Here is a 25,136-nt window from a genome sequence, read left to right as displayed (position 1 = left end):
ATAGTTCAACATAAAGTGTAAAGTCCACGCTAGCTGCTATATGTTTTGCGTTTAGGTGATACTTCAGGCTCGATGTGCTGCTGCGGTGATATGCGAACGCTAGTTGGTGCTTCAGTATAATCGGTCCCGCCGAAACTCATCCAGTGAGAAACGTTCCGCGGTGCAAAAATAAGTTATTAAAAATGCGGGAATTTTTTTTCTGTAATTAATTAATCTTAGTTAACGCGTTATTTTTTGTGTAATTAATTAATCTCAATTAACGCGTTAAAGTCCCGGCCCTAGTAAAATGATTTCCGTTCTAATGCTCTCTGATTTTAGGGAATAAACACTGGCATAGGTTGCCTTCAGGACTTACATTATTATGAGCTTGATAAAAGGAAAATTATAGATTTTTATTTTATTTATTTTTCTAAGTAGGAAACAAACATTTTCATTGGAAGCACAGTTCTGATTCGGTAAGTGCACAGTAAACTAGTGTTGTGAAGTTAGTTTAGTGTATCATAGACTCTTTGACGTAGAAAATTCAAATGGCTCTAGATGATTATGTGAGCAATAATCAGTCTTATTACATGACTCTCTGGAATACTTGATTCTGATTGGTCAGTCACCGCTTTCTGTGGCCAGATGATTTTGCATAATGAGCGCTGAACTGTTTATTTGACCATTGTCTACCAGGTCTTATCACTTTTCTCACATTTTTTGCTCATTATAAAATGGCTACTTAATAATAATAATAATAGTTTTTATTCATTTTTAATGAAGGTACCTCTTAGTATAATTTTTTTTATTTTTTTTTATTTTAGCATTTCTATGTTAAACAGGATGATGATAGCTGGTCATTACTGGAAAATAAACCCCTTTAGGATGATACAAGGCTTTTTTTTTTTTTAATGACCATTTACAATACTTACACATCTACTATATAAATATGAAATGCTATTATGTTAGCTTACATTCGTGTTTACATGTGCAGAAGCTATATCTTTGAAAGCCATTTTGATCCTGATAGCTTAACCTTGTGTGATGAATCATTGATATCACAGAAACGCTGTATTAAATGTTTGTTTTCCAGTGACCTCCCCAGCTCCTCCTCTTCAGCTTCCTCTTGTGATGCTGTGCTGGAAGGTGATGAGGGCTGATTCGCTATCTGACACAAGTGTTCTCTCTCTTCCTCTCTCTCTCTCTCTCTCTCTCTCTCTCTCTCCCTCTCTCTCTCTCCCCCTCGCTCTTTCTCTCTCCCTCTCGGTCTCCCTCACTTCAGTTTCTGGTCTCAAGGGTGATGTATACCAGCGCTGCTTGTCTGCTGTTTCTAAGGGCAAACAGTCTCTAGCCTTGGCCACCGCTCTAATTATCATGGCCTTGGCAGATCAATGACTGACCCCCACCACCACCAGCAGCACCACCCACACATATTGCACAAATGTGTCACTTTAGCTGTGTGTATTTCCATTAGCTTGCTCAATCATTGGTTTCTGATGAGACAGGGAGCAGCATGGCTAAGGTCCAAGGCCTCGCTAATATAATCCTCTCCATCGATTATGTTCTGTTGACTTCCAGGAGAATTTTTTAGAGGAGTAATTAGGAGCCGCCTGCCCCGCAGCTGCTCCAAGGAGCCAAATACATTAGTATGTACCGTCTCTTTTTAAAAAGCACCAGTATTCTCGGTACTGTTGGATATGTTATTACACTCATTTTCTTGTAGGGATAGAGGGTGACATTTACATGATTGCAAGTTAAAATTATATATTTTTTAAAGAGGAAGCGCTGTGACTTCATCCAGTTGGATCATTTAATAAAGTATGTAACCAGATTCTTTTGTTCTTTTGTTGTCTTTTAGCAGAGGTCTTTTTAATATGGGGAGCCAAAAATTTACCTGGGTGTGATTATCAGGCCTACACATAATCTGAATATTTTATATATATCTACTGAATTTGAACAGAATGCGAAATTAAATATGCTTTATGTTTTTATTGTTATAAAGCAAATTATTATTTCGATTAAATTAAATCGAGTATGTATACCATTGGTACACCATCTCTCCCCAGTCTGGCATGAACGGCTCGAATAGTTCCTGTATCAAATGAAGGCCCGCGTTCTGAAATATGAAATGCGCTGCGATTGGTTAGCTGGGCCAGTGTGTGTTGTGATTGGCACCAATCGGCAACTGGTCAGGAAATGTAATGCCCCTTACCATAGCGCCATGCGAGCTTGAGAGTAAATATTGCATCAAAATCAAATCAATTGGAACGCGATTTAAACCTGGATTATTGTAACCACTCTATGTAGCCTTTATTTTCAGCTGCAGAGAATTCAGTGCATCCCTAGTTCAAACAGACTATGGGTGAAATTTGCTATGATTACCCTAATTTAAATCATAAATTTGATTAGGTCTACATAGGTCTACATAATATGCACACATGCAATTCATATGGGACATATTGTATTAGCCCTAAAGTTTAGAGCTGTAATCGGGTCTTAAAAGTTAGACCCGACAGGACCCGTTTACAGCCCGACATTATTCAAATGTGCGCACACACACAGCTCTTTTGCCTTTTGTCAAGAATGAGTCATTTATTCATGTTTTAACATAATTTATTCATAACTAACGTAGACTAGACCACTTGGAAGTTGGAATAAAGAAATAAAATAAGTCCTCTGTGACATCGTAACATCTCAACATTCTAGACATAGGCTCATTTAACCTATAAATAGACCAACGCACCAATAAAAACGAGTCATTTTTAACTAATTAAATTAAGATAAATTTTAAATTAAGATGGGTATTTGGCAATAACGAAATTAAGATAAAGGCTCCGCCGGGTTTGCTTCGCCACTGACAGCTGACATTTAATAAACGAATAATGCCAACATTAGCATAGCTTAAATACTCTGTCCACATTTTGCATTTAAGACTCAATGAATATTTCGTTTCAATGAATGAAACCTTTACTCACAGAGATTAAGCTAAGCCTACATGTTTTTGTGGAGGAAAATGATTGAATCCACTGTAGATGGTTTCAGCACGTTCCTGCGCTCACTGATGGTGCATCATTATTCTCATTATAAACATGGTCAAAACTTTTCCTCATTTCAGACTTTGCTTTGCAACCAAAACGTAATCACCAGAGGCAAGCCTCCGTTAAACCTACTCAGCATCCATTTTCGCATCTTTCTCATGCTAATCGAAACACATTACATGACCGTTCGTTTACCTCGCAAAACCGAACCAGTTACAGCATAAAATAGCCTACTATTAAAACATAACATTTTACATAAGTACCTTTGTTTTTTCTCACAAATACAAGATTAAATCTCTTAGTTCAGACTTTATAACATGATTTAACTCCACAATTGTGAGTTTTTCAGTTCTGAGGGGGGGAAAAGGCAAAAAGAAGTGTGGAATATAAACTCTGGGCCGAGAGGGCAAGGGTAACAAAAAATAAAAAAACAAACAAGTAGATTTTTTTTTATCAAATTTGTAAGATATAATGTTCTAATTTCTAGTGAAAAAAATCTGAATTTTGAAAAACTCAAAACTACCTTTTTTAAATTATTTTATTTCATTGCTTCCATAGACTGCTACTTTAAAACTGTAATTTTCTGCCACCAGATAGGCTCCACCCACAAAATGTCATCACTATTTGCAAACACAAAAATTGGTCTATAGTTGCCTTAAGTGGCCTTACATAATGAAATCATAATATTCATGGTCATCCCTTGTGACGACTACCCTGCCAATCATTCACGGAGTTCTTCACATCTTCCACCCCTTGTGTATTAAATTATATTAAACATTTTGGCTTATTAATTATGCTTTCAGATGCCAGTAAATGTCTAATCTCTTATTACCATATTCACTTCCATTCTGCAGACTTCCATCTAAAATCAACACCAAAAAAATCTTCAGATTCTGTCTGGCCTGGTGATGACTTTATTCAGGTAGATTTATAAAAAAAGATTGTCTATGAATACTCATTGGCCCCTTAGACAAGTGTATCGCTCCAAATTATTTTTAATTGTAAAGTAGCGTTACATGTTGTGATAATGTTACAGGCGTTTCATTGCTTTCCAAAACACCCTAGTTGGGAGGACATGAGAGGACTTGTTGCATAATTACATGCTCCATGAGCCGATCTGTCTTGACTTTGAAAGGATAATTGCCTGAGTGTCCTGATGAAACCTTTGTAGCTGAGAGAGAAGAGAAACCAGTGAAGTTGTGCCACCCACCACGAATGTGTGGGGCGTCAAGTTGCCTCTTTCATTCCTCACAGTTATTTTTAAGTAAGGCAATTTACCCAATTGACACACTGTACACAAAATGACTGCAGCTCTGAACTGAGGATCCGATCGGTGTAAAAGCATCATCTCTTGTCGTGTTAATGGAAGTGTATATATACAAAAATCTTTAAATAGAAAATATCGATGGAGAAGCGACAAGCTATAATCAAATCAACATGTAATCTGTTTATGGTCTTTAAAATGCAGCGAGTTCATGAGTTGTAATTTTCTTCTTTGTTTAGAAAATGGCGTTTGCCTGACATGACCTCGGCTCAATGTTTGGAAGTGTCCTGCCCGCTATGTGATTTTGGTTTATAGCGCACCTCATGTGCCGGCCGGCCCTCACGTTGGGCGGCTGCTAATGTTTACATAATAGATGTCAGGTTGGCTGAGGCTGAAGTCCATCAACACACACTAACTCAAACTGGACCTCAGCTCACTTCACAAACCCGCTGTTCCCATTTAAGGCGCTTGACCCAGATTTATTAATGACCTTTAGAGCTATTTTACACAATAGCATGAGGAATGAGCTGAAAATAGTGACAAGTCTTGTTCTTTTGTGGTGGTCACAGTAGAATAGAAGGGTTACACTCGCCGCTGACCATTGCCCGCGCTACTTCTCTGGCCTGCTTTTGCCTTTATGAATGACTGATGTTGCTATCAAACACCCTGCCCACATTTAGTCTCATCGTTAGGCATTGACAAGAAGCACTGCTGTTGATGTTTTCATCAGGGACTCTCTCCACAGTTGCTGTCAGATGATTATTTAAACAGCCATTAATCATTAATGGCCCACTTTTGCATGCGCTCTTATGTTTCTGAGGGTGCGAGAGCCGGTTACGCTGCGTGGCACGTTGCAAAAAAAAAAAAAAAAAAAAAAACTCCTTCGAATACGGCTTATATTTCACTTTTAGCCTACATTTCTACGCGAGGGCAGGCATCCAGTTTGACAGCCTTCACACTACATTGGATGTGTTTACACATTTGTTTCCTGTGGCGTTCGAATGGGATTTGACAAGCCCAAAGAGCGTGTGGAGGATTAATAAGCCCAATGGTTGCTCAGAAAGACTGAGACTGGTGTAGAATATGTATCCACTTAAAGCAAGACGAGGCCAGACTCTGTTCTTGGCTCGTGATTCCACGTCTTCTGGCATCCCGGTGTTCGACGGCGTAAATTTGCAGTAGACAATAACATATTACCACCTCTTGGCATCGTGCCGTAAATTAAAAGTAGTTATTCTGCTCTCTGATTATTATTCTTGGCTGCTTCAGTTTCTTTGGCTGTAACCCTAATAGTTATGAGCAATTCACTGAAACAATGTCAAACAACGACTTGATGAAATCACAGCAACTGTTGATTTAAAGAGGTAGTTCAGCCAAAATGGAAAATTCTGTCTTCGTTTTCTCATCGTCATTAGACCCCATTAGGCTGTGGTTCATCTTTAGAACACACAAAGATATTTCTAATTATTTTCTCATCATATTGGTCCATCCATTGAAACTCCAACCAACAAAAACTAAAACGAATGAAAGATTTTCATTTTACAATGTTTTTGGTATTTACTGATGCATGAAACATTTTGATCGCTATTGCTTTCAAATGATATACAAAAAAGAGAGAAATATTAACAATATCTTAATTTGTTTTTTTGAAGATGAATGAAAGTCTTATTGGTTTGGAAAAACATTGTTGAGTAATTGATGGCAGAATTGTCCTTTTTGAGTGAACTATCCCTTTAACTGTGTAAAGATGTCCCACACTTGTCAAAATCACATTGATTGCCTATTAGCTGTTTACATTCATCTGCTTGTTTTTTTTTTTTTTTTTTTTTTACAAAAATATGTTGATGGCAATATTGTTCCAAAGTAGCATCTGTCCCTATACCAATGTGTTAAGCAGACTGTGCAACTCATCCAGGCGAGCTTTCAACAGCAATTTCAATTTACCTTGCAAACTCCCGGCATGCTGAGGAGCGAGATGGATCCGGAGCCGGCTCGTCAGGTGCCTCTTTGTCTTGTCCAACGAATCAAGTGTTTTTTTCCGCTATCTCAACAGCAGGTGAAAATCTAATTATACCAGGATAGCGAGAGGAGGCGAGCTGTTGCCATATTTTAGCAGCTCTTAATTGTGTGCTAAATAATCTGCCTCATGCATTCACTCCCATGTGGAGTCGCACCGTGAAAAATGTCTCCGTGTCTGAAAAAGTCACGGAAAGATGTTTACTTTGTTTTCCCTCTCTTTCCCTAAGCTTTCTTAGCGCTAGCACGTTCCCTTCCCCGTCTTGAAGTCTGTCAAACTGACATTTTAACAATAAATGGAAAACAAACAAAAACTCACCGATGCACAAATAACACCTTATCTGGAGAGTCTTTTCCCTCACTACAGTAGATGTTTTGTTATTGGATTCGAGGTGATGAATTATTACACTGGCACCTCAAGGCTTTGACTTTCAAACATTTTTTTTTTAATCCCAGATAAATTCGCTCTCTGACTACTATGCGCTCGGCACGTTGTGCGAACTCAAGAGCTTAAAGTTTTGATCTCTCGGGCTTCTGAGGGATCCTGCGACTGTAATTATATAAAAACCCAGCAGTTCCCTTTAGCTCTCTGATGTCCATCACGGTTAACCTCCTTGTAGGGTTAATGTGTCAGGTTCGGGACTCTCTTAGTGAATGTAATTACGACCTGTCTTGTGGTGCTACAAATGAGTGCTCTGGCCCTGCCGCCCCTCGGCTCGCAGAATAACACACTCCTCCTGAAGTAGCGCTGGGAAGTGCATGAGGACGGATGGCTCTCTTTAATGGACCAGCCGTCTGCGCACTCTCTGGCGATCCGGTAGTCGCGTCACGCACTGCGTCTCGGATACATGTCAGGCTAATGGAGATGCTGATTATTTATTTATGGGCATTATTGCTAAATTGCTGATTACATATTTTTCTAGTGTCTAATTTCTTTACACAGTCATTTTTATAGTTGAAGGCAGTGTCAACCTGCCAGAAAACCGACCTCACCTTTCCCTCCCACAGCTATTGAAGATAATATAATAGCCTCGCTCTCCCTAGAGGACGGTGGTTAAGTCGTCTGGTTTTTGAAATGTATCTTGACTTGTATTCTCCTGTACCTGTCTGCTGAGAATCCATCATGATTCAATTTATTTCATTTAGAAACATTGTCAATTCCTGACATGCGATTCCAGGGTGAGATATTGATAATCGATACAGTCATCTGTGTTTGTTTTTAATTGAACTGTTGACATAAAATAAACACACAGCTTAAGTCCATCACAATGCGATACTTTGGCCCACTTCTGATGGTCTCTGGAAGTTTGTTTTGGTTGTCTCGGTCTTCATTATAATAAAATGATTCTTTAATCTAGCACAGGCTTTTCCTTTTGGCATCTCAGTCGGATAAAGACACATTTGATGGGGCCCAGGAAGAAATCGAAAAAGAATACCGCTTTTGAAAAGAGCTGGCAGCTGTTGGGCTTTCATGTCACAGGCTGTCTGTCATTAGACTGAGCAGCGCTGTTAGATAAGGCCCTGTAGAACATGTTTCTTAAGAAAGGCAAAAAGAAACCAGATGTGATGCGGACTGTGAAGACTGTAATGTAGTAAGATGAGCAGCAAACATCAAACATCTTCTAATCCCTTTGGTATGCTCAATCCTGCGGCGTCTTCCTATTAAAATAGATTTATCTAATGTTGAATTGATGTCATTGAGACACTTTGAATAAAACTTATTCTGGTTTTTGGTTCAGTAACATAGCACTAATATTTTTCCAAATCTATAAAAAAAAAAAACATTAAAGAAGCAATTCATACTTAAAGATTTACAATACAGCTCCTTTTTTCTTCTTTGGAGAGAAAATGTTCTCCAAAAGAAAACCTTGTTAATTAATTTACTGTGGTACAATCTACAGTAAAAAGAAATATGAATGAATAGTTCTTTAAGACTCCACTATATAGTTTCTTTTGGTGGCCGACAATCATCCTCTCCATCCAGGGAAGTGAAGCAGCAGTGTATTACTTGTTTAAGATGGCTGCTATGATAGCTAGGTGTCAGGTCCGTCCAATCTGCTGCGAGCAGGCCATGTATTGATCCTTCACGCGGGACTCTCAGAGATAAAACCTGTGTATGACATGTGAAAGGGTGACGGTTCTCATCTCAAGGGCTCGCTCTGCTACGGGGAAGTTCAAGCCAGCAGCAGGCTTCCTTTTCTCTGAGCACATGGGCTTGAGAGGGCTGTTTAGCATGCAGATTTAATAGAGAATGCTAAACATGGCCCTTTGAAGGGCTTTAATAAACTGGAGCAGATGTCTTGTGAGTAAAGGGCCCACGTCGTCTTCCGCCGAATGGACGCGTCTGGATACATGCATTTCCATGTGACAGACAGCAGTAATTCATAACTGATACATTGTGCATTAAGGCTTCTTTGAGTGACAGGTGACCTTTCATGTTGAGTTTGTGCTTTTTATTCCGACGGATGTTCAGAGAATTACTAAACTTTTGAAAACGGGAGGACAGTAGCCCGGCCGGCTCTGGCACTCTGCTCTTGCACAAAAAATAACGTTCCTTCTCAGAAAGCTGTGAAGTGGCAGTGCTGATAGAGTCGGGTTCAGGGAGGAAAGAGAGCGGCACATCCATTAAAGCAGCTTCCCTCTGGCCATCTCTCCAACTTCAAACGCACCAACATTAAAGTTCCAATAATGCAGTGGGCTGATTCTCCCAAACGATGCTCGCACATCATAGCTGAGGTGTGCTAATGATGGGGGTACTGCTGAGAGACGTACACACGGATGGTCCATTACCTCTGCACAGACAGCATCTGAAGATACACCTGAGCCAGTATGACCACCATAATGTTTGCTCTCAAAGGCATTTTAGTTTTTAGTACGTTAAGTTATTTTCACGGCTATATTATATGTTGATATGTTTATAACAATCCATCAGCAGAGTGCCTTGGTTAGTTCTGAGATTTTCCTTTTTGCACAGTTTGATTGGACAGTTGAGTAATTGTTTGCCCTCCAAAATTCAATTAATCATAATATAAGTTATAATTAAAGTAATTGTGTATTTTATCATTGTAATTATATATACAATTATATATACATTTTTTTTTTTTGCGCCTAGAAACAAATTTTCCTTTCTTTTAGATTGTGTGTGAAGGGCAGAAATAATGTCATTAATGTTTATTACAGGTTTCTCTTCTTCTGTGTGCTGTATTTCAGATTGAAGATGTCATCATCTGTAGTCAGTGATGGTAGTGTAATGTTGCCTAAAAGAATGATGGCAGAACAAGCCTCTCAGATTCCTGTGTGTGAACGGTGTAATGACTGATACAGTCACCTAAACACATGAAGGTCATTTCTCTCCACTCTCAGCTACAAAAGCCTCATTTGTTTTAATGGAGTGCTCTGAGCATTAGTAAAATCCAGTGCTCCTCTAGCGCTGCACCCTTCTCTCATTCACACACTCTCTCTATTGGGTTTCTCTCTCTAATTTCTATTTTTTCCCTCTCCTTGTCCTCCTGTCCCCCTTAATCTCACCTGCACTGTATCTTTGAATTTTTCCCGGCAAGAGGAACTGTATCGAAGGAATCAGGTTTAAACATGAAGGTGTTTCGTTACAAAGTCTGTATTCATTCGCACAATGAACTGAGGAGCCTCTCTTGTTTCGCTGTAAGAAAAGTCCAGACAAGACCTTTGTTTTCCACTTCATCAGATGCAAGCAAGGTTTTCTTTATTTTTTTAATTTTTTTTACTCCTGTCTTTCTGGAACAAAGGCTGGAGAGCAGCCAGCACCCTCAGCTCAAAGGGCTCTCTTAATATAAGCAAGGGGAAAATTACATCATGTCTTCAGATTGCCTTCCATGGAGCATAATACACTTGGGAAACTGTTTTTATATGGCTTACAAATTTCGTGTAATTCATACAAAATGCACGTTTTTCCAGTTGTGATATGAACAAGAATACAAGTAGACATCTTTTAATTTACTTTTAACAAAAAGGCTTCTCCAGTGAGTAAAATATCAAATTTTCACAAAAACACTGTAGGAGCATAGGCATGAACGAGCTGTAGAAGTGCTCCTCAGAGACTCGTGTGACCTTGCGGTTGTCCCTGTGTGAGGAGGTGCCCTTTATTGTGTTGGATTGTCTCTGTGAACTCTCTCTGCTCTCTCATGGAAGCATCAGTGCAATTATGGACTCTATTTATCATTCATCCTCATCTTCTAAAACCTTAATCCTATTTGTGCCTCATCATACTCCCCATTATATCAAGCTTAGCCATGTTTACTTCACTTGGAGCAGGAACATGTATTTTTTGTTTTCTTTTTGTTCTGTTGTAATGCTGAGATTTACTGATATAGAAGCTTCAAAAGCTCCAGTCATATATGATGTTAAGAAATTAACTCAACTGGGTGTTGAGCCACCCGAGATAGTATTATTTGACTCTCATTTTTGTCTTCTAAAGGGGTTCTTCCTGACTGTATCCTTGGAGTCGATCCTGAAAGTGGCCAAACACGCTTCGGAAAACAACAAGATCTTCTGCATAAATCTGTCAGCTCCATTCATCTGTGAGTTCTTCAAGGAGGCCCTGATGAAGGTTATGCCCTATGTGGACATCCTTTTTGGCAACGAGACGGTGAGCATGGTTATGTGGACACTCATCACATGAAAGAGTTTAAACGGATAGTTCAGCTTCAGTTGCTGGTCCCCATAGTATGGAAAAAAACACTATGCAAGTCAGTGGGGACCAGCAACTGAAGGTGAACTCCCTTTAACTCATCTCATCATGTAACTCTTATTTATCATTCAGTTCTTGCTGTTTATTTGATGTGGTCAGTTCTCAAAAACAGTTCAGATGCGAGATTTCGCATAGACAAGGAACCCAAATGGATTCAAATTTGAAATGGATTTTAATTACAAATGTTATATTTTTGTATTCATACATATAGAATAGTCATCTCACATCAAATGCATTGTCATCCAGCACTGAGTGTACTCATTGTGAGTGGAACACTACTCAGACCGCCTGCAGACTGGGCCATAAACAGCCTCTTACCTCAGCGTTTGAGACGCAGACACCGGAGTAATGTTCTGAGTCATTGTGGTCTCAGGTCCACGCTCTGTTCTGTGCAGGCAGAGGGGAGGTGTTACAGACAAGCAGTGTGGGGTAAAGGTGTTTGACTTGTGCTGAGAGTCAGACCTAGCAAGTTAAAGCTTTAATTCTGTATCTAAATATCTCCTCAGCACTAATTTCCATCATATGGGTAAGGGTCGGTGGTGTGACCAAAAACTCCATGTTGTGAGAAAATGTATTTCATGGTAACTTTGTGTGTGTGTTTTTATATATATATATATATATATATATATATATATATATAATTGCGCAGCTGCAGGACATCACTAGTTTCTTCTCACACTGCACTGCTGTGATCTTGGTCCCTACCATCGTTTGGTAACTGTGGTGGTTTTCTTAGCCATAACTTTGTCGCCAAGGAAATTCCCAAGATTTTCTATTGGGTTTGGATTCAGGCCTCTGGCCCAGCCATTTCATAATTTCAGTGTTCTTAGTTTCAAGGAATTGTTTTATCCATTTTGCAATGTGTTGGGGACATTTTCTTGCATGAAAGTTGCAGGTTGATTGGGAGATGCTTGTAGGGAAGCAACTGCATGATGCTGAAGGAGGTTCTGATGAGCATTTACATTCACCATGCCATGTAGTTGACCCAACTCCTGATGCAGAGAACAACTCTCCCCCCCCCCCCCCCTCCAAACCATGTCACTTCCTCCTCTACCTTTCACTGATTTCTTTACGCACTTGGGCTTCCTCAGTTTGATGCAAAACAAAATGTTTCCCATCAGAACTAAATAACTTAAAGTTGCTTTCATCACTAAAGTGAACTTTAGACCAGTTCTCCTCTGTCCACACAACATGCTCCTCACAAGGTGAGCTTAGCCGTTTGATTCTTTCTGCTAATTAGAGGATTGGTCACTGCAGAGTGTGCTTTCAGTTGGACTTTTCTTTAACATGCCGAGACAGATCCTTACCCTGTTCAGCACTGAACTGGCTAGCAATTCCAGCTGCAGTGTCGAACCGATTACGATTGAGAGGCTCTGCATTATCCTGTCTTCTCCTGCATTTGTCTTTAGTGGATGACCAGCCTTTTGGGGGGACTTGAATGACCTAACATCACTGTAAATCTGCAATATTCGAGAAGTCAAGATTTGCAATGTAACTTCTCTTGCAGTGGCTGAAAGTGTCATCTCTTGACTGCCTCCTGTCACAGGGTTTCAGTCACCTTAGAGCGGCCCGCCATCTTGCAATCTCAGTGAAAATAATAAAATAATAATAATAGCTGATGTTATATAGCACTTTAGTTAAAAACTAATCGAGTTAAAATGCACAAAAAGTGCCTCCACACACCAATTGCCAAATTAAAAATGTGCAAAGTGAAGTCATGTGACAGGTCTCTGAATTCTGATTGGGTGAATAACGTTGGAATCTCCTTTAAAAAAATAGCCAATATATTCAGCAGTTGAATTTATATTAAAATGTGATGTTCTTCCTCATTTTGAGACATGCACTGTATTTTCATGTTTCTTTGTTGTTATCGTGTATAAATTACATAATATCGCCCAACGATATCTGCATAAATGTCTGCTATAATATAAATCTCGACCGATTTCTAGCGTTGTGATTTATTCTGTATAATGTCATGCAGCCCAGCGCGGAAATTAAACACTGATGCTGTTCAGATTCAGATTCTCTTCACCCACACTATTTATATATTTGCTGTAGTTCCTGTTAAACTGACAGCCACAATTTTGCTTTTTCTCAGGCTAATTAAATAGTGTATATGTGGCAAGTAGCTGCAGTCTTTGTTGGGCAGTATTAATGCGTGTTATTCTTTATGTATGCCTAGCTCTCTGCTGGTTGGTATGAAGTGTTTTGGCAGCTGGAGCTTGTCTGAATGCGTGTGTGTGGGCGGGATCTAACACAGACAGGCAGGCCTTTATCTGTGCTGACAGGGTAGGCGCAGCGAGAGACGTCCAGGCCCTGCACCAGCCTCACGCCCCCTTAACTGGCACACACCAAGTGTGTAATATCCAGGGAGCGCCGTTGGTCTAATTGAGTCCTTCCCTGCTCCCCTCCTGCCTGCTTGCATGACATGAACCAGAGAAAGTGAAACATTTCAGGAAATGTAATGGCCTCCAGTTAATTAAGTGAGAGAGCCCTGCAGTAAATGGCCAAAACCAGATGGCGCTGAATTTATGCTCGCCGAAATCGACGCACACAGCAGTGCATACAGAAATGCGCAAGTAATCTTGAGCAATTTGCCCGCCGTTTGCCACATACATGATAAAATTCAACAATGTGAATTGTCTGTTTTATTACAGATGAATTTGTTGAGCAGAAGGCTCAGACAATGTAGATAAATGGCATGATTAATTGGAACAGAATGAATAACCCTGACTGATGTTGTATAAGCAGTGATTAACTCGTGCTCAGAGCTCAGATTGTTTTAAATAACAGGGGAGTTAAAGCTATGATTGCTGGGAGGTTACAAAATGATTGAAATCACTCCACTGCTGCTTATGAGAGAGAGAGAGAGAGAGAGAGAGAGAGGGATGAGGAGGAGGAGGGATACAAGAACTTGGAAGAGTTGACTCATTGTGAAGATCTACCCTAAGGCATTCTGCCTAACGCTGACTTTTAAATAACGTTATTCATGTCTCAAAAGACAGACAAGGAAATTGGAGGTTTTTGACATGCCCAAGAAGAAATGATCTTGGACTTTGCATCAGGACCTTCCTTGTTTGTTTGTGTGTGGCATGTTAATCATTCTTATAAAAAAGCTAGTGCCAGTCCTCCAATTGGTTTGGCTGAGCGGCGTTTTAAGAGCGCTGATATCAAGTCGAATAGCAGGACCTTTCACTTTTTGTAGTACTCATGTCATTGTTTGCACAATCCAGTCGGGTTGTTTTTAGATTCACTTGAAATTATTTTCATTCGGGATGCAGGATACATTAGTACCATATACCACTTATCGGATAATATTAGAGGGTGTTTATTATTTAATGATATCAACTAACATTGGATATTTAAATGTTCGTGCACATTTCTACTATTTATACATTTCAAAACTTGTGCAAACATCATGCTTGCTTAGTTAATCTTCAAAATCACTAAGGCAAATCTCAAAATAAATATAAATTTTTTGCACTGTGCATTATAATTGTGAGATGCCTAAATTCACTTGTAGCATTTCTTTCTTTTTCTTTCTTCTTTCTTTCTTTCTTTCTTTCTTTCTTTCTTTCTTCTTTCTTTCTTTCTTCTATGTTAATGTATTTAAGTAATGAAAGTAAATCTGTTCCACAGATTTTTTTCATAATCAGGACAGAAAATGTCCAGGATCCATCTGGGCCTAATTATGACGCTGTCTGGTGCTCTACATCTAGACCCATCCGCTGACAGTAACCAGTGTGCTTTTTTTGTGGAAGGATACGTGCATGTTTGCATATCTGCAGTGATATTTCCTTGTGCAGGAGTGTGTGTCCTCCCCCGCTGATTTTGTGTAGGTGACGGACAGTTCATGCTGGTAGCCTGAGGCGATGAGGGATATGCCTGACATTGGGCCCCCATTTCCCATCTGATTCAGATAGCTGCACGCACACACACACACAGACACACACACAAATATTGAGAGACAGATGTCAAGTTCTAAAAATCTTGTTGACAATCAAACACGGACATTTCCAGAGCTCTGAGCCGTGGCAGGCCCCCTCTGAGATGCTTAGAAGTCTTCCTGAGACATTTGGTGATGTTTTACATGGTTAGCAAAAAATATTTGAAAGTACTTTGGAAGCATCTGTCTGAATTCAGAGCAGAAGGAAAGAGGGACAGGCAGAAAGAGAGAGAGAGATGCAAGGTAAGGTAATTAAAATAATGCTGTCAGGGAGACTCACGCGAGTGCTTTACTGCATCACTCACTGCACTCAATTACAGCCGTCTGTCTACTCTCAACCCCTAAACAATGACCTGCTAGACATCACTGTGTGCAGAGACCACTAGGACTGGTAGGACAAGTGATTTGCTCTCAGGGAGCAAGAGACACTAACAAAACAGTACCAATGATTTTTTTTTCGCCCTTCAAAAGAAAAAAAAAAGTAGTGAGAGAGTTGTGTAAGTGAATATATTTATAAAAAATCATGGAACTGTCAATTGAAATTTCTTTTTTTTTTTTTTTTTTTACAAATTTTGCAATTAAGTTTGTTTGTTGATTGTGCTGGATTTATTATTAATTGGTTTTAACTAGTAGTAGTAGTAGTAGTATCAGTATTTATGTATATTATAGAATTATGTATTTTATAATATTGAAAAAGCATCATAAATGACTTTAGTGCGTGCTCTTTACATAAACAAATGCTTCTATAGATTTAAAGTCCATCCTAGTCCGTTTTTGTATCTCAGGAGGATGATGGTTGTTGGCTTGTATGTGTCGCTGCTGGATCAGATAGGGTCACAATAGGGGAGTTCAGCTAACAGCTATAATCAGAGGACTCAGGAGGCTTTCCCCAGAATATCCCTCACTTTGAGCCACAGAGGCCATTTTCTGCTTGATGGGGAGTTCCATAACACAGATTTGAGGGTGAGAGTGAACCCGGGCCGAGACGGCTGGCTCTCTTCAGAGACACAGAGTGATGACGGATGGAAGAGACGGTGTTGTGTTGAGGGCCGATCAATAGCTGCCACCGAGCCCAGTGTATTTCTGTCACTGTGGAGTTGAGTGTAGGATGTCAGCTGGTTGTTGCCAGGATGATTTGGGAAAGTTTAACACCTTCCCGCTCTGACGCCCAGCACATCAGTAATTTCGGTTAACAGAAGGGTTTCACGGTCATTTCTGCCACACACACATTTCTGTGAATGTATGCCTCGTATCGATTATCTCCTGTGGGTGTACTTATGTTGTCAGCAGTGAAGTACCCCTCATTAGTGACTTTACAATTATCGTTCACAGTTTAGTTCAACTGACACTATTATACAAGGCTGTTAAAACGGGTAGCCATGATTTTAAATTCTGATTGGACGAGAATGTATGATTGATTGTATGGTAAAGATATTATTGTAAAATATTCATTGAGTATTAATGAGCAAATTTACAATGTTGTAAACAGCCTACAGTTAGGTGTATTATACTTGTTTGAAGATTATTTGTTCATGATGATGGTGATAATGATGATACTTAAGTAATATTAAACTAAGTAATATATATATATATATATATATATATATATATATATATATATATATATATATATATATATATATATATATATATATATATATATATATATATATATAATCCATGTTAGTATTATTGTTGTTATTATTATTAATAAATACTATTTTATGATATTCTTTTTTTATATAAGCAGTAAGCAACTTAAGGTCTTTTTAAGGGAGGAAAAAAGCCTTTAAATATAAAATTTTCTTTTTTTATCCTTTCTTTAAGACTGTTAGTAGTATTTGAAATTGAATAGATTTACATCTGTTAATCAGCTAATGCTAATCATTTTAAATTGTTAAAAAAAAGCCAAATCAATTGGTCTTTGATGGATTTCATTTTTACTCCTTTTGAAAGCTTGTAGAAGTAAAAACAGTGTTCACAGTCAAGCGTTTCAACAAAAGATGAGGAAGTTCCTTACTTTTAAATGACTAGCTATTAAGTAAGAATTGCAATGATTTATGATGTAACATTTCTAAATTACGAAATGTAATGTTTTTGAGCCGTTTCAGCTCCTTCAGTAGGTTTTGTTATCCTGTTTGTGGATGCTCCCTTGAGGATGAATACATCAAACAAGCACAGTTGACTCATCTGAAGCATCATGTCATTCTTCATCTGTATGTGTGTGTCAGACCAGTCTGTGACCCTGTTGCCCTGCTTGTGTGTGTGTGTGTATTTACCGTTGTATTAATCATGCAAGAGCTTGAGCTACTTTCAGAATCCCACAACCTTGTTTATCAGCTAACATGCATTCCTGCAATGAAGTGCGGACAATGGCAGTCTTTGAAATTGATCAGAATGTACTCAAATTCCGCTAATAAGGCTGTCGGGGGTGGTGGTTTGGTGGGGGTTGTTGTTTCTCCACCTAACAGGCCATGCCGTACAGGCCAGGAGAGACGGCAGTCAGCACTCATGATTCTGGTAATGATATCATTACAGCTAGTGATTGCTTCTCATGCATTGTTTAACAAAGACATGTTTGAAGTGCTCAGCAGAGAGCTCAGGCAGAGCTTTCTCAGCTTGCAAGCTGAATCAAAAGGCGGAGAGCAGATCAAGAGCAGGAGACACCTTTTTAAGCTCTCCACTTGCCAGAAAGAAGAAAGTTAAATTAACATCCCAAAATGACAGCATATAAAAAGCTGTTATTTTTTATTTTATTTTTATTCAAGAGTCTCCTCTCTATCCATTTGCAGTATAGTGACCCAAATCATATTTGGAACCTTTTTAATATTTTAAAATTTAATTTATTCCTTTGATGGTAAAGCTTAATTTTCAGCATGATTACTCCAGTCTTCTGTGTCACATGATCTTTCAGAAATCATTCCAATATGATTTGCTGCTCAAGAAACATTTATTATTATAAATGTTGAAAACAGTTTTGCTGCTTAATATTTTTTGTTGAAATCTTGATAAACTATGATTCAGAAGTTTGGGATAAATAAGATGAAATTAATATATTTGTTCAGCAAGGATAAATCAAATTGCCTAAAGTGAAAGACATGAATAATGTTACATACATTTTTATGTTTCAATTAAATGCTGCTCTTTTACATTTTCTAATCATGAAAGTATCCTGAAAGAAATGCCCCACGTTTTCCACAAAAATATAAAACAGCAAAAGGTTTTTTTTAACATTGATATAATAATATACAGGTGCATCTAAATAAAATAGAATGTCATGGAAAAGTTCATTTATTTCAACTCAAATTGTGAAACTCGTCTATTAAATAAATTCAAAGCACAAAGACTGAAGTAGTTCATGTCTTTGGTTCTTTTAATTGATGGTTTAACAAAAACCCACCAATTCACTCAACAAATTAGAATATGGTGACATGCCAATCAGTTAATCAACTCAAAACACCTGCAAAGGTTTCCTGAGCCTTCAAAATGGTCTCTCAGTTTGGTTCACTAGGCTACACAATCATGGGGAAGACTGCTGATCAGACAGTTGTTCAGAAGACAATGACACCCTTAACAAGGAAGGTAAGCCACAAACATTTATTCATTGCCAAAGAAGCTGGCTGTTCACAGAGTGCTGTATCCAAGCATGTTTGAACTTCAACTTCACAGAAAGCTGTGTGGAAAAAAAAGATACACAACCAACCGAGAGAACTGCTGCCTTATGAGGATTGTCAAGCAAAATCGATTCAAGAATTTGAGTGAACTTCACAAGGAATGGACTGAGGCTGGGGTCAAGGCATACAGGTGTGTCAAAGAATTTGGTTACAGCTACGTATTCCTCTTATTAAGCCACTCCTGAACCACAGACAACGTCAGAGGCATCTTACCTGGGCTAAGGAGAAGAAGAACTGGACTATTGTCCAGTGGTCAAAAGTCCTCTTTTCAGATGAGAGCAAGTTTTGCATTTCATTTGGAAACCAAGGTCCTAGAGTCTGGAGGAAGGGTGGAGAAGCTAATAGCCCAATTTGCTTGAAGTCCAGTGTTACGTGGAATCATCACAGTCTGGCATCTGCTTGTGTTGGTCCATTCTTTTTTTTGAAAACCAAAGTCACTGCACCCATTTACCAAGAAATTTTGGAGCACTTAATGGTTCCTTCGGCTGCTCAGCTTTTTGAAGATGCTGATTTCATTTTCCAGCAGGATTTGGCACCTGCCCACACTAGCAAAAGCACCAAAAGTTGGTTAAATGACCATGGTGTTGATGTGCTTACTGGCCTGCAAACTCACCAGACCTGAACCCCAGAGAGAATCTGGTATTGTCAAGAGGAAGATGAGAAAGAAGAGACCAAACAATGCAGATGAGCTGAAGGCCACTGTCAATGAAACCTGGTCTTCCAGACCACCTCAGCAGTGCCACAAATGGATCACCTCCATGCCACAGCAAATTGAGGCAGTAATTAGAGCAAAAGGAGCCCCTACCAAGTATTGAGTACATGTACAGTAAATTAACAATTTCCTGAAGGCCAACAATTCACTAAAAAAAATTTTTTATTGGTCTTATGAAGTATTTTAATTTGAGTTGAGAGGTGGGTTTTTGTTAAATGTGAGCCAAAATTACCACTATTAAAAGAACCAAAGACTTAAACTACTTCAGTCTGTGTGGAATGAATTTAATTCGCGAGTTTGGGAAAATTTTCCCAACAATTCATTAATTGCCCTCATGCCTTTCCAAACCCGTTAGACCTTCGTTCATCTTTGTAACACAAATTAATATATTTTTGTTGAAATCTGAGAGCTTTCTTACCCTGCATAGACAGCAACAGACCTACCACATTCTAGGCTCAGGAAGGTAGTAAGGACATTGTTAAAAAAAGTCCATTTGACATCAGTGGTTTACCTGTAATTTTATGAAGCTACAAGAATACTTTTTGTGTGCAAAGAAAACTAAAATAACGACTTTTTCAACAACTGACGTAGAATCCGGATGTGCTGCACCTGGTTTACAAGCAGAGAAATGAATTCGCATACATTGTAGTACTCTTGTGAACGCGTAATTTTTGTTTTCTTTGTGCACAAAAAAAAAGTATTCTTGTAGCTTGTATATTAATGACAGAATTTTCATTTTTGGATGTACTGTGCCTTGAAGCACTAAACAGCATATTAGAATGGTTTATTTGCATCAAGAATAAGTTACCATCTTATTAAATACAATTAAATTTGATTAAAATACAATTAAAGACTACAATTTTAATTGTGGTTTTGATCAGGGCACTGTATTTGCAGATGGGATGTTTTCATGGCTGCAGTGTTTATTTTTTTTATTTTTTTATTTTTTTATGATGTACCCTGTGGATATTTTCGTTCTCCTTTGAATTGTCACATGCTCGTTGTACTTATGCCAGCGGGAGGGAAGCAGTTAGCAGAGGTGAGCCGCAGGAAAAGCAGGCCCAGTCCCCCCCTCCACACTGCCTCTGCAGTCCACCTGGACGCCCGCCATCTGCAGCCACATCAACATCCATCATCCCACACTCTCTAAACAGCAGCATCAACACACGCTCACGTCCAGGATACCAGTACACATCTCACGCTGAATTACAGAACATGCCTGTAGCGTTTCTCAACCTCTCAGATCTCTGTGGTATCTAAAATGAAGCATCATAAACCCAAGTGTGACAGTGATACAGAATGCTGAACTCAATAATAAGGATTTTTCTTTTCTCCAGGCCTGGTGAACCCGGTAGGTTTTATTATTATTATTTTTTTTTTTTTTTTTGCCCTGCTAACATTTTCACATGGCTGCAAAATGTTACTGTTTAGCTGCATATTTTTAAGTGTGAGAATTTTAATGTATTTTTCACAAGACAATTTGTTTTTTATTTTGCAGTTAATAAAATGAGGCTGAAAATGTTTGTATACATTAGCTTTGAGGATGGATGGATATTTCTAGAATGGAGTGTCATATAATAAAATGCTTTGTAAATTGGTTTTAGAACCAGTGATGCCTTGCCATAACTTCCTGTTTCAATAGTAAATGTATCAACATAGGAGAGAAAATAGTGTTCTTTAAAGGTTTTTACGTGTCTTTCTCAAGGTCACATTGGTGGTAGATAGTCTCAGTAACTTCATGTATGGCTCCATTTACTGTTTCAGCTTCAGTCTGTGACCTTTGGGTTTGCAGCCTAGCGATCTAACCACTACACCGTCTCATTCACTGCAGATCAGCCATTTCCTGATGTAATTTAAGCTTTGTTTGCGGCTATATCTGGGCGACATGTCATCAGTAATGGAAGTGGTGTCTAGGACAGGCTTTGCTTACTCCCAGCTCTTTAGCAGTAATTGCATCTGGTGGTGGTAAGTATAGGATTAGTGGCTTTAGATAAATTTCCACCAAAAGGGCCTGTCTTCTGTGGCTTGTTTGTCATTCTCAGTGTCTCTCTTTCTCCATTCATTCGTCTCTCTGTTTGTCTCTCTATTGGTTTGTTGTCCGTTGCACGTCACGCTCCAATTGGCCTGCTGCACTCTCAGGGGAGTACCTTTAACACCTCAGCAATGCTGGCTTTCTTGTCTCTAATCTTCCCCTTCCCCTGCCCAGATTACTGTATCAATAACCATCTGCCGGCCCCCTCAGACAGCACTGCCCCTGGTACAGTCAGTCCTGCCTCATTCTGGATTATAGGAGAAGTTTGAGACAACGTAATGAAATTTCATTTTAATTGGCCTGTGAGTCACCAACAGTTGCATTTTTGTTTCTGTCTGGGCTGCCACTGGTTCACCAGTGTTTATGTCACCAGCACAAAAACAATGTGGGGAAAAATAACATCTTATGACTGTCTGGTCAAGTTGGTTTTCGTGTATGTGTGATTGCTGCTGTTATTTTCTTCTTCATTTAGCCAGCTGATGATTTCAGAGCTCAGCCCATCCCTCAGGCTGTGCGATTTGTTGAACTTTCTTTTTAGGTCTCTTCCTCTTGCAGCTTGCATGGCTAACCCACTGGCCTGATGCACAAAGAGAAATACTCTCTTAATTTTCTGCTTTGAGCTTTGTCACAACATGGATAACTGCACAGGATGGAGATGAAAGTGGGCGCTGAAGTAAATAACCAGTGAGGTTGGCCCTCGCGAGCTCCCCAGCTCGGTCTGTCAGGGCCACATTTCTAACCCAGACCAGATGTCAGTGTGCACTCACCCAGACACTCCTCACCTCCTCAATGCCACCTTATTCTTCACCGTCCATCTTCTTTTCATGACCTAATTCTGTGCCATTGCTGAGATTCTCAAGTGTAAGGGTTCTTTTTACACAACTGCAGACATATCCAGTGTATGTTTTTAATTCATGAACCGCATAAAACACTGTGGCTCTGTGGTGCCTTCAAAACATTTCAGCTTATTTGTTTAATTTGCCTGACATGACAACTTCTGGCTCAGCCAATGAAGTGCATGATTCTAATTTTATTTTAGCTGCATTGGTTCCAGAAATATATTTTCTAAACCTCTTTGTTGAAGAGTTGTAAGGCATGAACCAAACCATGTTCATTACTTTGTGTAGCAAAAAAGTTAGAAATCAGAAAAAATGAAGACGTAGTACTGAGTGTACTGAGTACCTACAGCTTTGTGGGGAAGTCATGGCCTAATGGTTAGAGAGTTTGTCTCCTAACCTAAGGTTTTGGGTTTGAGTCTCGGGCCAGCAACACCAAGACTGAGGTGCCCTTGAGCAAGGCACCGAACCCCCAACTGCTCCCCCGGGCGCCGTAGCATAAACGGCTGCCCACTGCTCCGGGTGTGTGTTCACACGGTGTTGTGTGTGTGTGTTCACGGTGTGTGTGTGCACTTTGGATAGGTTAAATGCAGAGCACAAATACTGAGTATGGGTCACCATACTTGACTGTATGTCACGTCACTTTAATGAGGTAATAATGTGTGAAATTATGTAAATATTGCTGGTTACAGTTCTCTGATTGGTGGAGTTTTCTCAGCAGAATTAGATGTAATGTAGTTGCTATGTAGAGAATGAATGAGTTTTTTTTTCAGGGACATGACTGTTGCACTTTATGGTGTGAATTTGGGGAGGGACGAACTAGCTCCTTACAGAATACATTGAGACTTAATCCTGTTATTTCATATGTCTCTCTGTCCTGTTAACTAATAGAGTGCTAATAGAGTGACTTTCGAAGTGTTGATTTATCACAAGTCCAGAATTTCCATAGTCTTGTCTTGTGATTAGGTCTATTACAGTTTTCCAATGGGGTTGCATTAACTCTAATTCCTGGAGCTAATCTTGAAATAATGCTGCTTAATCACTCTTAATAAAAGAGTGGCTCACCTTTGGCTGCTGGATGGCTGCATTATCAGATCATTGAGATGTAATTGGTGTCATGAAATCTAGTGTTGGGTTATCTCCATGGGGACTGGAGTTTTTACCAAATTTATGGCACAAAATTAACCTTGGACTGTCTGACCCTCTTTGCAGTGAACACAAAACATGGGTGTAGCTGTAGCTCTGTGACCCGGAAAAGGGAAAATCTTCTGAGTTTAACCAAATACAAACAGCTAAATGCCAGGTTGGAGTGTTATGAGTGATGTCAGATGGTCTATATAGATTAATGTACGTCTCCGCTCTATTATGCAGTGGTTGTGACAGACAGACAGACTGCAGGTGGTCTCAACCCCTTACATCCATGAAGTAGGCTACTAGTTCTATCCACCCCTCTTCCTCTCAAAAGGCAGAGGTTGTCACAACTTGTCCCTAGAGCCATTCAGTCGAGCAAAGGGCAAAACCCGGCACACATAATTGGAATCTTTTAACCCTCACAGAGCCCTTTTATTATCTGAAATAATGCTGTTTTATTCCTACATCTTGCCTGAGCTTGAGTTTCAGGTCATGTTGTGATATTTTATGTAACGTAGTCTTTTTAACCGGTAGCATCATTGCGAATTTACACACAATCTAGAGTAAAAAGTCTGTGGACTCAAAGGACAATAATTTTAAACATGTAATTTTTCTATGTCTACACCACAGCTATAATGGTAGTTTCACAGAGGAGTGATATTATTGGAATCCCTTGCAGAACTTTTTATTTTCAGCTGATTAATGCTAAAAACATTGACATTGAGCCAATCAGAATCCACCTGACTGTAAAGAGCTTGCCATATAAAATGGCAGACGACAAAACTTCAGCACGTTATCGTCCGTTGGTGCGATCGCTAATATAGTTTTCAATATTGTTTTTCATTCTTGGTGTGTTCGACATTAGCTGCAATTAGCTTACCATAAACATACATTGGATACTCTATGACGTCAAAATATTTAATTCATTGTATAATAATTGTGATTTAAAGTATGCCAAATGTATGAGAGTGACCCCACATGGCTGTGTGTGAATCTGCACCTCATAGATGCAGTAAAAACATTTGCTTATGAACAGTGTTTAAAGATTGTGGGGGAAAAAAGTTGAAATGCATTGATATATATGATATATTGTGTCAGCATGCTGTAACCGATTTCTAAATTACATATTTGATTAATTATTAGGTCAAGAAAATATTATTTTCCATGGCTTTTGGAAGAAGAACTGAAGGTTATATAATGTATATCCTGCGCTACATACTCTAACAGAGCTTTGAAATGTGTGCTAAATGAATCCATAATATCATTGCTACACTAAGCTCTCATTAATTAAGGCTGCATGTGTGCTTTGTTTTGCAGGAGGCCGCCGTGTTTGCACAAGAGCAAGGCTTTGAGGTGAGTGGATGGAGGATCACACCCTAAACAGATCCTAAAGGATTATTTTCAGCTGATAATGAAGTTCTTTTTCGGACAGTGATTGATGTGCTATTATACTCTCTTGGCCCCCTTGCAGTTGTCGCCATAGCAACCTGGCAGTCGTCATGGTTTCTTTGTTCAGCCAGCACTCCGGCTCACACACTCTCTCTATCTTTCTCACACACACAAACACATTTTCTCCCTACTCTCACACATTCTCTTCCCTCTCTCTCTCTCTCTCTCTCTCGTCCCCTCCTTTTCTGTTATGACGCATTCCTCCCAGGTCTGCACCCAACATCGCCTACAGATGTTATTTATTGAATTTTGAGAATGCTCTTGGGAGGAGAAAGATAAATCCTCAGGGGCTGCTTTCAATTCTGTCGGTGTACTGGGCAGGGCTGGCAGGTG

At 39.2% G+C, this 25,136-nt stretch overlaps 1 protein-coding gene across 1 annotated transcript in view; it reads left to right on the top strand.

The window, feature by feature from the left end:
* LOC113100528 (adenosine kinase-like) overlaps positions 1–24,745 on the top strand; it is a 52,101-nt gene extending 27,356 nt beyond the window's left edge. Inside the window, exons 3-4 of the mRNA XM_026265211.1 lie at positions 10,751–10,921; positions 24,672–24,745. Coding sequence (XP_026120996.1) covers positions 10,751–10,921; positions 24,672–24,734 — 234 coding nt within the window. The 3' untranslated portion in view covers positions 24,735–24,745. The remainder of the gene's footprint in view (positions 1–10,750; positions 10,922–24,671) is intronic.
* Positions 24,746–25,136: the final 391 nt, after the last annotated feature.

Source organism: Carassius auratus, unplaced genomic scaffold, assembly GCF_003368295.1.
Source record: "Carassius auratus strain Wakin unplaced genomic scaffold, ASM336829v1 scaf_tig00217290, whole genome shotgun sequence".
NCBI lineage: Eukaryota > Metazoa > Chordata > Actinopteri > Cypriniformes > Cyprinidae > Carassius > Carassius auratus.
The sequence above is the reverse complement of the archived record's forward strand: the minus strand, read 5'-3'. Positions and strand labels throughout refer to the sequence as shown.